Genomic DNA, 14,783 nt, shown 5'->3' with positions numbered 1-14,783 from the left:
ATGCGGATGGCAGCCAGGTCTGCACGTAGCGCAGTTGTATTTGATCACGAACTACACCTAAAAATACATTTCCAGTAGCCGGCCGGGGTGGCCGAGCGGTTCTAGGCGCTACAGTCTGGAACCGCGTGACCGCTACGGTCGCAGGTTCGAATTCTGCCTCGGGCATGGATGTGTGTAATGTCCTTAGGTTAGTTAGTTTTAAGTAGTTCTAAGTTCTAGGGGACTGATGACCTCAGAAGTTAAGTCCCATAGTGCTCAGAGCCATTTGAACAATTTTAGAACATTTCAAGTATAAACCGTGCACAGAATAGTGCTGTGAGCAATTGTGAGTGCATTATGTCACAGCAATGTGAATTCGTACGTGGACAACATGCAGAAGCTCATATGGTGGATATTGCTGTAACGAAGGTAGACGAAGTGTTTGGTGTTGTAAAAGGGAACGTTACGGCTTATACGGCATACAGGAAAAGCGGAAAAACATCTTCCGCTAAGCCACAACACGGGCGAAATTGTTTGTTGAGTGATGGTGACAGACGCTAATTGAAGAGGACTTTCACAAAAAGTAAGACTACAGGAGCCGCAAAAGTCACTGGAGAACTGAATGTCACACTTGTGAATCATTTACCATCAAAATAGCACGAAGGGAGTTCCTTAATCAGGATGTTGCGTAGCGAGTAGGAATTCCAAAACCACTCATCAGTGATGCAAATCACTATAGAGTAACGGAAGAAAGTCATTTGGTCGGATGAGCCTTGTTACGCATTGTTTACATCTTCTGCTCGAGTTTATCTCCGAACAGTGAAACATGGAGGGGGTTCGGTGATAATGCGGGCAACCATATCATGATGATCTATGTGAATGGTGATGCTGTGTTTAGACGACAGCTCGCATCGTCCAATGAATTTTCGCATCTTCCTTGACCACCAAAGTCACTAGATCTCAAAATTATGGAGCCTTTGTTGTCTAATTTGGAGAGAAGCGTGCTTCATCGCTATCCACATCGTTCTTCGTTACCTGGAATGGACACTGTTTTGCCGGCAGCATGGCATAAGATTCCCTTGAAAACCGTACATAACCTTTATTAATCCACTCCAAGGGGACTGTAACCTGTTTCGAATGCCAACTGTCTTCCTGCATCGTATTATGCGTCGTAATTTGTTGGGGTTTTGGTGTTTCCACAGTTTTTTTCCATCCCCTGTATCTCCACAGCGATATGATCCGAGTGTGTTGTTGGAAACTTCATTCCCACTTTACGCTGCGCCCTCCAGCGTCAGTTCAGCTCAGTTCTGTCTCTGCTTTTCAGTTCCGGGAGTCGCAAAGTTTTGTACATGGCTGCACGTTCGGAGACCGTGAATAGTTACAATTGAAAGAAGACAGCACTCGGTCACTATTTTTAACGAATTAACCGGGTTTCAACACTGCTAGGAGTGTCTTCCTCAGAATTTAAATCAAAGAATGGTCTATAACATGGTCACTCAATTATGACTAAAAACGTATGATACAGAGTATAAGTACAGAATCATCGTGAAAGGCTGGCAGTACTTATATGTCATTTATAAAATAATAAATATGCCAAAAGGGCAATAGTCACAAAGATATTTAAGATAAAAAATTGGGATGGCGAGCCACTAAGGGCTGCTCGTTACTTACGCGGTTACAGGTTGCAAACGGACTGAGGTGCCCGCGTTAACAAATGCGGCCAGGTGAACATGGCACATGAAAACATCATTATGAAAATGTAGATAGGACTGAATGACAACTTGTAGAACGCAATATTGACGTGAATACAGCCAAGAGACATTTGATTATTAGAAAACATAGGACTGCCTTAGAAGGAAAAGAACATTTCGGCAACCTGCACAAGGAGACCCGAAGTCAGATATCGAGTAACGGCTTTATACCGTTGAAAAATTTTTTGTTACGTAGCTGTAGCTGTTTGTTAAAGATGAGGCTATCTTTTCGAGCAAGATGTTTGAAAATCTCTAATTCTTCAAGAATATCTAGTCTACGCCCTTTCTTTTCGGTCTGCAAAATGTTGCTATCGCAGTTGGCTTTAGGTGAATGAACTGTAATTAGAAGATGGTAGGCAAAAGACGAATTTTGGAGGGTAGTGCCATTTTTTCTTAGCAAGTGTTCTTTATATCTGGTAGTGAAGGCACGTCCAGTTTGTCCTATATAGTGAGAGGAGGAAGTATTGCAGACAATTTTGTATACACCAGAATTTTCTAAAGGGGAACGAATAGAATTTAAATTATGAATGAAATTTTTTTTCAAATTGTTATTAGTTGAAAAAGCAACGTTGCAATCGTGTTTCTTTCCAAGAATGCGTTGGATCTGATAAGATATAGGCCCCACGAAAGGAATAGAGAAATATTCTTTTGAGTTAGACTCGATAATAGAAGTACATAGCGTAGCAACTCTTTTAGCAGTTTTCGTTTTAAGGACGTCATCTACTATGTTAGATTCAAATGGCTCTGAGCACTATGGGACTTAACATCTGTGGTCATCATTCCCCTAGAACTTAGAACTACTTAAACCTAACTAACCTAAGGACATCACACAACACTCAGCCATCACGAGGCAGAGAAAATCCCTGACCCCGCCGGGAATCGAACCCGGGAACCCGGGCGTGGGAAGCGAGAACGCTACCACATGACCACGAGCTGCGGGCTTACTATGTTAGGTTTATACTCTTTGTTAACTGCTACTGTTTTAAGTAAATCGATTTCGTCGTTGAACTTTTCTTTAGAAAGTGGGATGGAAATGGCTCGGTGAACAGCAGAATGAAAGAAGGCTTTTTTATGCGAGTGTGGATGAGTAGAACATGCAGGAACGGTCTGGTCGATATATGTTACTTTACGAGAAATAATGAAAGAAATTTTATTTGTTTCTATGGTAAGCGTCAAGTCAAGAAAGTTTAATTGAAGGGCCTCATTTTCAAATTCGATAGTGAAAGAAATTTTCTTAACATCTGAGGTCATCAGTCCCCTAGAACTTAGAACTACTTAAACCTAACTAACCTAAGGACATCACACACATCCATGCACGAGGCAGGATTCGAACCTGCGGCCGTAGCGGTCGCGCGGTTCCAGACTGTAACGCCTAGAACCGCTCGACCACTCCAGCCGGATGAATAGGTTAAAAATACGATCAACACCGTCAGCGGGTCCTTTGTAGATGATAAGAATATCGTCAACGTATCTGGAATAAGAAAGAATGCCTAGTGATGCAGCTGGAAAACAATTAAAAACATTTTCTTCTTGGGAGTTGATGAAAATATCAGGAAGGATACCAGCTAACGGATTTCCCATAGCGAGACCGCCGGATTGCTGGTACAGATGTCCATTAAATTCGAAATAGTTGTACTTGACTACGACTGAGATGAGATTCATTAAGTCTGTGATTTGTTCATCTGAAATATCTTTTTTGAACCGACGTAAATTTATTTCTACAATCATAAGCGTTTCCTGTACGGGGACGTTAGTATAAAGATTTTTGATAGCGAAAGAAACTAACTTGGTGTCTGAACTGCATTCTAAATCTATTTGGGACGGAAAAATTGTTCACAAAATCGAATGATTTTCTCAGAGTTTCATGTAGACGTTTGGCCTCATTATGGGATGCACTATTCATACTATTAGATATCAAGCGTATCGGATGATTAGGTTCGAGGATTTTAAATTGAGACCGAAGTTTTGGGGGCTGAGGGTTCGTGCTAATGAGCATTTTCTTCTGAAACGGTTTCAGTAGGAAATTTGCGCTGTTGATGGCTGTCCGGACCTCTTTTTGTAAAACTGGAGTTGAAACCTGGTTAAATCGTTAAAAATAGTGACCGAGGGCTGTTTTCTTTCAATTATTTCCGCGAGTGTTACTTTCTTGTATGTTACCAGTGGTACACAGCAGTGTGGACAGGTTTGCAGATGAAAAACTCAACGATGCTCACCCCATACGTAATTACTCTGATTGCAATGAAAAAGCAGCACGATGACGCTGTACTGCAGTGTTACCACAGCGATAGCAATTACACTGAAGCGTCAATGAAACTGGTATTGACACACCTGGTATTCATATGCAGACATACACAAACAGACAGAATACTGTGCAGCTGTCGGCAACGCCTATAAAAGACAAGATGTGTCTGACGCAGTTGTCTGATCGATTACTACTACTACAATGGCAGATTATCAAGCTTTAAGTGAGCTTCCGCGTGGTGTTATAGTCGTCGCACGAGCGATGGGACGCAGCATCTCCGAGGTAGCGATGGTGTGGGAACTTTCTCATAAGACCATTTCACGAGTGAACAGTGAATATCAGCAATTCGGTAAAACATCAAATCTCCAACATCGGTGCTGCCGGAAAAAGATCCTGCAAGAACCGGACCAACGACGACTGAAGAGAATCGTTCAACTTGACAGAAGTGCAATCCTTACGCAGATTGCTGCAGATTTCAATGCTGGGCCATCAACAAGCGTCAGCTTGCGAACCATTCAAGTAAACATGATCGCTATTGGTTTTCGGAGCCGAATGCCCATTTGTGTAACCTTGATGACTGCACGACACAAGGCTTTACGCCTCGTCTGGGCCCGTCAACACTGACATTCGACTGTTGATGACTGTAAACATGTTTCCTGGTCGGACGAGTCTCGTTTCAAACTGTATCGACTGGATGGACGTGTACGGGTATGGAGACAATCTCGTGAATCCATGAACCCTGCATGTCAGCAGGGGGACTGTTCGAGCTGGTGGAGGCTCTGTAATGGTTTGGGCGTGTGCAGCTGGAGTGATGCGAGACCCCTGATACGTCTAGATACGACTCTGACAGGTGACACGTATGTAAGCGGCCTGTCTCATCACCTGCATCCGTTCATGTCGATTGTGCATTCCGACAGACTTCGGCAATTCCAACAGGACAATGGGATGCCCCACACGTCCAGAATTGCTACAGAGTGGCTCCAGGAACACTCTTCTGAGTTTAAACGCTTCTGCTCGTCACCAAACTCCCCAGAAATGAGCATTATTGAGCATATCTGGGATGCATTGCAATGTGCCATTCAGGAGATATCTCCACCTCCTTGTACTCTTATGGATTTATTGACAGCCCTGCAAGATTCATGGTGTCAATTCCCTCCAGCGCTACTTTAGACATTAGTCGAGTCCATGCTACGTCGTGTGGCTGAACTTCTGCTTGCTCACAGGGCCCTACACGATACTAGGCAGGTGTATCGGTTTCTTTGGCTCTTCAGTGTATATCGCTGTTGTTTTGTACCTGCCTGAGACTTGTCGCGCTACTCTGTGGTTGGCATTGAACATCTTGGTGACTGAATATTGCAGACTTTGTTCAAAGTGGTGACAAATTGCATAAACTATGATTAAGTTATTACTCTCTAACCGAATTCCATCATTACCTGATACCAAAATACCGGGAAAATATCCCTCAACAATATCCGAAATGGCATAGGCGGAGTCTGATTTCGTCTTGCAATTGATACGCAGTCACAAATGATGTTCTGTTAGCGATTATCAGTATCTAACAAACAAGAAATAGAATATTAGTGAAAACTGGGTGTCTTATCAAAGGGAAAACCGACACATTAGTACATATTGAGACGAAATAGTAGTAACCAACAACTTGGTTCGAACTGAAAGGACTTCGTGGTAAACCACCAAGAGCTGCTAGTAGTTTCAATAATCTTTGGAAGACAAACTGTCATTGGAGTATAACAGCCATAGGTAATGAAATACCATTACGAAACTTGGGCGATGGGTACCATTACATGTTACGCTTATTTTTATCGTCACATGAAGGAATATATGTCCCATTGATTTACAGAGGTAAAGTTCCACCAAACGTCCTGACGGTGTAGTTGTTCAGGGTGCTTGAAAAGGACGGGAAATTTGGCAACAGAGATAAATGGAAAACTACAATTACTTTACACTTATTTATTTATGTCAATGTTTAGTACAGATTATGCCATTACTGAATATCACACGCATTTTTGTTTCTTGAATATCACACCCATAAGAGAGCTCTCCCTCGGAGGGCACGTTAATGGAGCTAGAAACGTTACGCGTTGCTGGGCCCAACATTCTAAAAGGATTCCGGATATTTCCTCTCGTATTCTTGCTTTACGTTCTTCGGCAGTAGGAGGTCGAGTATGTTAAACGCCGCTCTTGAGGTGGCTACACAAGCAAAAAGTCACGCTCTCTCAGCTCAGGCGATCTTGGGGGCCATGCAGTGTCATCGTGCCTTAAACTGACACGGTTACAAAACAGTCGTCGCACAGCTCCCAACGACATCGGCGCCGCACTTGCCGTTGCTCCGTCATGTTGAGTCCAGCTGTTAGTAGGAAAATGGGGCAGATCAAGTGCAACAAATCTTTCCTGAATGGCAACACACCGAGATGCGGTGCAGTGGTGGCGTACCCATCGTCACCTTCAAAACAGTAGAGGATTATAACGCCACTGCATGACATGGCGCACCATACAGTAACCTTACTGCTGTGCAGCGGAGTCTGTTGTTGCAGATGTGGATTTTGCTGAGGCCACTAGCGCAAATTCTGTCTAGTGAAATATCCGCTGAGGTGGAAGTGAGCTTCGTCCGACATCCACAGATTGTTCATTAAATCGTTGTCGTCGTCGTGTACTTTTGTTAAATGCGTTCAGCATTTTGTCTACGCGTTAGCAGATCGTTAGATTCAAGTTGCTGAAACATCTGCAGATCGTACGGATGGAACATTAAATCCACTTTCAGTATTCGATGAACACACTGCGAGACTGTGCGTGACCTCGAATAGGGCACTATGGGCTTCTTCCAAAAACAGCTTACACAGCCCTTGAATTGTATCCCGTACGAACGGTTCGGTGTCTCCCTGCAGATTGCTTCTTCATTGCAAAACCCGTTGTTTCAAAATAGCGGACGCCCATGTTGACTGCAGCCACTAAAAGGACACGATAGTGCCGTCCGATGTTGAAATGACACCGAAATTCTCGACGCACGGACTCTACATTTCCATTCTTGTAACAGGCTCTTACCGCAAAAGTGCGCTACACACCGTTCCATTGCTCCACGTTTACTGTTTACTACGTGGCAAGACAGTGCCAGTAGCATTCGGTATGTCGTTCGACGCCAACTGCCCCGCAGTTTTGCCACAATAACTTCCAAAATTTCCCATTATTTTGAGTCACACCGTAGTTGTTCTAGTCTGTCCTACGAGCGATTTTATGGTCTGATACGCCATTGTATCTTGTGAGAGACTTCTCCGCATCCTACTGCACCCTACTTCCAATTGTTCTGCTTAATGTGTTGAAATCTTAGTCTCCCTCTACTGATTTTGTCTCCCAATCCCTACCCCACTCCCCATTTACAACCATTACCAAATTAACTATTTCTTAATGGTCAGTATGTATTCTATCAACTTATCCCCTGATTTTGTATCATAAAGTGTGTTCTTCTTGATGCGGCACCTCTTCCCTAGTTATTCGGTCAGTTCAGGTAATCTTCAAAATGCTTCTTTGGCAACTATTCAAACCATTTTCGATTCATGTCAACATATGTTCCAACTTGTTACTGACACAGTTACGATGCCATTTGGAAACCTTTAAATTTTATTTCTTCCTACGAAATTCAATTCGTTACCCAAATTTCTCCATTGTTTCCTTTACTATTTGCTCCATGTACATAGTCAATAACTGGGGAGTATGCTATAACTCCGTCTTACTCTATTCTCAGTTACAGATTCATTTTCAAGTTCTTAGACAGAACTTACTATGGTTCCAACGTTTCCTATCCTTTTGTTTGTGACACTGACAAATACACGTATAGCGAAAACAGACGTGGAGCGGTCGGGGATAGTGCAAAAGTAACACAAACGTGAGACACCATTAAGTTCGGCAGCACAAGGGAGAAAATATCAGTGCTCAGCTTTGCAGGTTGTGTGATGCACAATTAGAGGCTCTCTCTGTTGTCTGGATGCTATATGATAAATATTCATGCATTGCACTGCATAACCGAAACTGACCAATGTTTAAAGAGAGCCCCGTCGAGAATAATATCGAATATACCTCGGATGTAGTGTGTTGTTGTCTGTGATGCTGTTTTCCTCCCACGACTATATTCATTCAGCAAAAAAAAAAAAAAAAAACCTTTCAGTCACGAATCGTGATCGTTATTTCAATAAACGAGGCATTTCGTCGAACCCTGGGAGGCCATCTTCAGATGTTTGATCACTTTATATACAAAGACAAAACCGAAAAATTAAATACTGTTTCCAATAGTGGCGACATATTAGGAGTTTTTGAGAATGGTATGAGAATCCGTATTTATTTTCATACACACACTTTTCGTCTCACGAAACGTTTGGAAACAACATTCTAACAATTTAGATAATAGCCAAATGTTAAAGATGTTACATTTCCATATAAACACAGGTGTTGCTATTCCTAAGATGAGAGAAAGTGGTTACAATATCATTTATACATGGATTTCATTTGGAAAAAAAACATTTATGCAGACGTGAGAGGACATTATTTTATGAAACGATTTCATCTACTAAATACTTGTATCTTAAGAAAAAATAAAATTCCGAAAGTGGTGAAAAAAATTCTATTTGTACACATAAAATACTTTTATAAAAAGTTCTCTGTGTAACATTATTTGTAATTGTTCTAGCAGATGAAATTCTTTTTCTATTACTTTCTAGATAACGACCTAACTGTAGTCTGCACAGAAAATAATGCAGGAATATTGGAATACTATGGGATGAAAGAAGTATAGGTGGTAGAGTGTGTTGCAGTAGGTTTCTGTTAAATTTCTAATTGGCATCTGGTACTCATTATTGTAATGGCCAGGTCTAGAAAGTTTATGCCATACCTACTTGTTACCTAGTTATGAACATTATGTTTTCATGGAAGTAATTAAACAAATGGGTTAACTCACTAATATCTTCTTTTGTTTAATTGGTTAAAGTATCATCTCATATCTGCTGTAAGGCAGTAAATGATGTTTTGCGTGTATGGTAGTTGGAATTGAGAGTATTGGCTTCAAAGTTGTTTATAAATATTACAGCTAGGTACCCACATAGGTGTGATGTACCATGGCCATCACATTGCTTGTAGAGTTTATTGTTGATACACAACTAACAACTAATTATTTGTATTTAATTTCACGATGTGTTTCAGAGATGTGATTGGTAACAGTAAAATTATTGTTTTGATCGATGTCAATAACAGTCATGGTGAAACCTAACATGCATGAAACAAAACACCATGTTAATTAGTATCAGCATTCTATAGATCCATAAATCCTTGCTAAAGGCAAACAACTAGACATCCATGTACACACTCCATATGTACAGACACCAAAGAAAATGAAAACACACACACACACACACACACACACACACACACACACACACACACACACACACACAAACACATACACATACACACACACACACACACAAACACACACACACACACACACACGCACACACGCACACACGCACACTGCCCTCTCCTCCCCTTTGTATTTACCAAGAATTAATTATTTGCAGATTTCTATGACAGTACTTAAGTGAACAGATTGACTAGCTTGATGCACAAAACTCAAGAGATCCACCCAGAAAACAAAAACTTGTACCCACTCTCAGCTTGAGAGTGTCTGTGTCTGTTTACTTTAATAAGAGTATATGTATCTGCATTTAAATCATAGTAAGTGTGTTACTTCATCCACTGCTTTGATATAGCATGTTACAAATATAACCTTAACAAATCACAGCTGTGTAATAATCTTGGATACCCACATCTCTATCATAACCATAACTTTGCTCTCTGTCCATCTTTAACTAAGATCTATGCCTCTAAATTTCACCACTCCCCAATCTATCTCACACACACACACACATCACTACCGAAGTAGCACATTAATAAATAAGTAAATTCTTATATACACAATTTTCAATACCACTGTAAAAATAATTATTTCATAGGTTCTTTCCACTTTACATTTATGACAAGCCATTCAGATTATTAAAGGTATGCAATGTATTGAGTTATGTAAACTTGACAGAAATAATGTGTGACCACTAGAAATATTTACAGTTATATTTCTGACCATCTAAGCAACATATATTACCACTGTGCTATGTGACTTGTGCAAAATAGTGTCTGGTTTTATTAAATCTTCTTTGCACTTACTACATTCTATAAGCCATCAGTCCCTATTCGTAGCTAAGTGGTCAGCATGGTGGAATGCCATGCAGGAGGCCCCGGTTCGATTTCCGGCTATGTCAGAGATTTTCTCCACTTAGGGATTGGGTGTTTTCCTGTATCCATCATCATGATCGTGTCATCCTCATCGACATGCAAGTCACTGAAGTGGCGTCAACAAAAAAGACTTGCATCAGGCGACAGGTCAACCTACTGGGAGACTCTATCCACACGTCATTCCATTTCATTCGCCATCTGTAATCCATTCAGTGATTACAAAGTGTATGATGGTGAAAGTGGTGTAGCATCACTGTCTATGTAGCTTGTGACCATTGGGGGTATTTATAATTTTACATAGTTTCGTCCATGTTTTCTATTAGAATCCACAACAGAAGTATGAGACCTGTATAGAAATAGTGTTTTATTTTTATCTCCCAGTAGACAATGCCACAACTTACCCCAAAGACGAGGCCAACACGCACGTGTCATATTGATGCACGGAAATCAACCTGAAGAGGGATGTTTGAAACCTTAATTTGCGTCGTGGAAGCATATAAATTGTGACTGATGACAATGAATTTGTTCTTTCATTCAGTATCAATAGCAGTCATTTTAAAGCCATATCAAGAATGTTCACATTTAAAGTTCATGTGATCATAGCTAAGTATGTGGAACTAATGGCGATTCGACACACTCTCAGGAAAAGGAGTAAGCAATGTTCGTCATTATAGATTTGTGTCATTATTTCATTAAAGTGATTGCAGCTGCTAGCCCAAAAGAGTGCTACTTATTAATCAATGTATCACATGCTGATGACAGCGTCAGACTAGCTGCATACTTCATTTTACACTACCTAGCTATTAACGCCCCGGGTGTCACTGTATGTAAGTTTGCCATGCCTAAGAGACCAAACAAACAAAATAGAAGGTTTGAGGCTGTGCAACATTATACAAGCCAACAGAGCTTTATTTTGTTCATTTTTTTGGGAATATCTGCTTTAGAGAATCGTCTACTATGTAATTTGAATGTTAATCTGTCCTGTTTTGAGGAAATATAAGCAGAAAAAGTGATGTTAATTATCTGTCCAATGATTTTATTTCAAAGAAAAAGAAATGAATTATTTTTGCCATTGCTGAGTTTACTAATGATATGCTCTGCTAGCCATTAAAGTTGCTACACCACGAAGATGACGTGCTACAGACGCGAAGTTTAACCGACAGAAGGAAGATGCTGTGATATGCAAATAATTAGCATTTTAGAGCATTCACACAAGGTTGGCGCCGGTGGCGACACCTACAACGTGCAGACATGATGAAAGTTTCCAACCGATTTCTCATACACAAACAGCAATTGACCGGCGTTGCCTGGTGAAACGTTGTTGTAATGCCTCGTTTAAGGAGGAGAAATGGGTACCATCACCTTTCCGACTTTGATAAAGGTCGGATTGTAGCCTAACGCGATTGCGGTTTATCGTGTCGCGACATTGCTGCTCGCATTGCTCGAGATCCAATGACTGTTAGAGGAATATGAAATCGGTGGGTTCAGGAGGGTGATACGGAACGCCGTGTTGGATCGCAACGGCATCGTATCACTAGCAGTCGAGATGACAGGCATCTTATCTGCAGCCATGTCTCGATCCCTGAGTCAACAGATGGGTACGTTTGCAAGACAACAACCATCTGCATGAACAGTTCGATGACGTTTACAGCATCATGGACTATCAGCTCAGAGACCATGGCTGCGGTTACCCTTGACGCTGCATGACTGAAAGGAGCGCCTGCGATGGTGTAGTCAACGACGAACCTAGGTGCACGAAAGGCAAAACGTCATTTTTTCGGATGAATCCAGTTTCTGTTTACAGCGTCATGATGGTCGCACCCGTGTTTGGTGACATCGCGGTGAACTCACATTGGAAGCGTGTATTCGTCATCGCCGTACTGGCGTATCACCCTGCGTGATGATATGGGGAGCCATTGGTTACACGTCTCGGTCACCTCTTGTTCGCATTGACGGCACTTTGAACAGTGGACGTTATATTTCAGACGTGTGACGACCTGTGACTCTACCCTTCATTCGATCCCTGCCAAACCCTTCACTTCAGCAGGATAATGCACGACCACATCTTGCAGGTTCTGTACGGGCCTTTCTGGATACAGAAAATGTTCGACTGCTGCCCGGGCCAGCACATTCTCCTGATCTCTCACCAATTGAAAACGTCTGGTCAATGGTGGCCGAGCAAATGGCTCATCACAATTCCACAGTCACTACCCTTGATGAACTGTGGTATCGTGTTTAAGTTGCATGGGCAGCTGTACCTGTACCTGACATCCAAGCTCTGTTTGACTCAATGCCCAGGCGTCTCAAGGCCGTTATTACGGCCAGAGGTGGTTGTTCTGGGTACTGATTTCTCAGGATCTAACCATCCAAATTGCGTGAAAATGTAATCACATGTCAGTTCCAGTATAATATATTTGTCCAATGAATACCTGTTTATCATCTGCATTTCTTCCTGGTGTAGCAATTTTAATGGCAATTAGTGTACAATAACTTCTCTTAATTAATTTTCATCATATGCTTCAGAGGTGTGACTGGTAACAGTAAACTTGTTCCTTCTTTCGATGCCAATAGCAGCTATGGTAAAGCCTAAGCTGCATGAAACTAATTGTTTTCTTGTGTGCCATTGCAGGAGAGCACCCAGCAGCAATGCAGCACGGCGAGCTCGGAGGGGCAGCGACGAGGAGCGCGTCGTTGCTTCTTGCGGCATCGTTGACGGTTCTTCATGCGTTGGCCGCCGGCAGGTGATGCGGCCGCCGTTAACTGGGCAGTAGCGTCCTCGTACTGCGCATGCGCTGACAGTAGCTGGTGACGCGTTCACACACTGCGCACGCGCTAGCTGCCGACTGGTGACGTTCTCACCGGCGGCGCATGCGCCGGTCGCCAGCTGGTGACACTTTATTACCGCCGCACATATTCTGCGTGCCGACAGGTGATGCGTCAACCGACTGCGCATGCGTCCTGGGAGCGGAGCGTAGCATCGCCTCTGGGATATTCCACTTCTGTGACGCTACACGTATTTTACATTCCTTTTTGGGGTTCACACCTCGTGCGATGAGTAGAGCTTCACCCCTTTACATTTCCAGGGTGAGGATACACCAAAACACTGTACACATAGTGTGCTGGTCCATCACGATTGGACTGTTCAACACAAAATCAGAAACTTAAACAAAAATATAATCACCAGACATTATTTTAAAATTGTTTCACTTGGAAGTGTTGACTGCCATATATGGCGACACCATTACCGCAGGGAACTCCTATGGATTTAGAGAGACTGCTGTGGAGGGGTGACCTCTTCACTTCTCACATAAACGTTATGGGAAAACGTGCACCTCAAGTTGTGTCCCTATAATGTGGAGTGATGAGTGTTGTTATTTCAGTTACGATCTAGAATTTCATACTTGGCAGTCAGACATCAAAAGAGAATCATTAAGGCGTTGTGGTATATTGTTCTTGCGACTGTACGCTTGAGAATCTGTGATGTCGGTACCTGCGTAACGTCGTAAAGGAAGAAGACAAACCTAAAGTGCTCTCAGAGATTTAGCATGTTATGTCAAGAAGCGCCAGGGCGCCCCAGTAATTCATAATTCGCATGTTGCATCTACAATAGTGATTAGTTTTCTTTGGAAGTTATTCCTTAGCTGTAATGTCTAAGAGAGAGTATGATTTTGCAGAGTCTTGTTTTGTTACAATGGGAAAAATAGGTGAAGGCGTATAGCAAACAACCTAGTCTGGGTCTGTTGACAGAGAGACTGATTTGTACAACGTAATGGCGTAAAAATAAACGTATTTCTCCTTGGTTTGATGTTCAGATAACCTTTGGTTGTACACAAGATGTAATTAAACTCACTGTATTCTCTGTAAATTGTGAGAGGTATTAATAAATGTTTATATTATATGCTATGTTTCAACACACCATTATTTCAGACATGCCACCCCCCCCTCCCACCAAAAAAAAAAATAGTGTAATACTGCAATATACCTACATGCCCAAATTACATAGCATCCTGATTTCAAGCTATTGTTCAGTGTTCAGTGCAATTTACTCCTACAATATGTAGCAGTAAAGCAATCCATTCAAGATTAGTTCATGAAGCAGCTATTGGTTTTATTAGATTCAAACACAAATTCGTTCATATATACAGATCCATACACATAAATACAAGTGTAATGTGTACCAAAATTACTTAAAACACATAAACTCTCTCTCTCTCACACACACAGATAAGTGCGACAGAAAATAGCTGCAGATTACGGCAGCAGTACTTTGACAGAATGAATGGAGAAAAAACTACTGCCAATAATAATAACATTAGAATGAAATTATACTGTCATGTTACACAGTCAGTACAAGAAAATTACATAAAGACAGCTACTGCGGTGTAGTGGAAGCTATGAATTCGTAACAAGAAAATGGATGTAATAGACGATGAACAGCTACTACGGGAAGTACATTTCATGACAAAATATTTCATTAATATGCAGTATGACTTATCTGAGATAGAAGTATATGCAGCTAT

The 14,783-nt window shown here is 41.7% G+C and overlaps 1 protein-coding gene across 2 annotated transcripts in view; it reads left to right on the top strand.

The window, feature by feature from the left end:
• The window catches only part of LOC126412298 (protein sidekick-1-like), a 116,084-nt gene extending 101,955 nt beyond the window's left edge, over positions 1–14,129 (top strand). For both annotated transcript variants that reach the window (XM_050081819.1, XM_050081818.1), the window contains one exon: positions 12,893–14,129. In XM_050081819.1, the coding sequence (XP_049937776.1) occupies positions 12,893–13,008 (116 nt within the window). In that variant the 3' untranslated portion in view covers positions 13,009–14,129. The remainder of the gene's footprint in view (positions 1–12,892) is intronic.
• The last annotated feature ends 654 nt before the right edge of the window (positions 14,130–14,783 follow it).

This window comes from Schistocerca serialis, chromosome 7, assembly GCF_023864345.2.
Source record: "Schistocerca serialis cubense isolate TAMUIC-IGC-003099 chromosome 7, iqSchSeri2.2, whole genome shotgun sequence".
Lineage (NCBI taxonomy): Eukaryota > Metazoa > Arthropoda > Insecta > Orthoptera > Acrididae > Schistocerca > Schistocerca serialis.
This window is presented reverse-complemented; position numbering and strand designations above follow the sequence as displayed.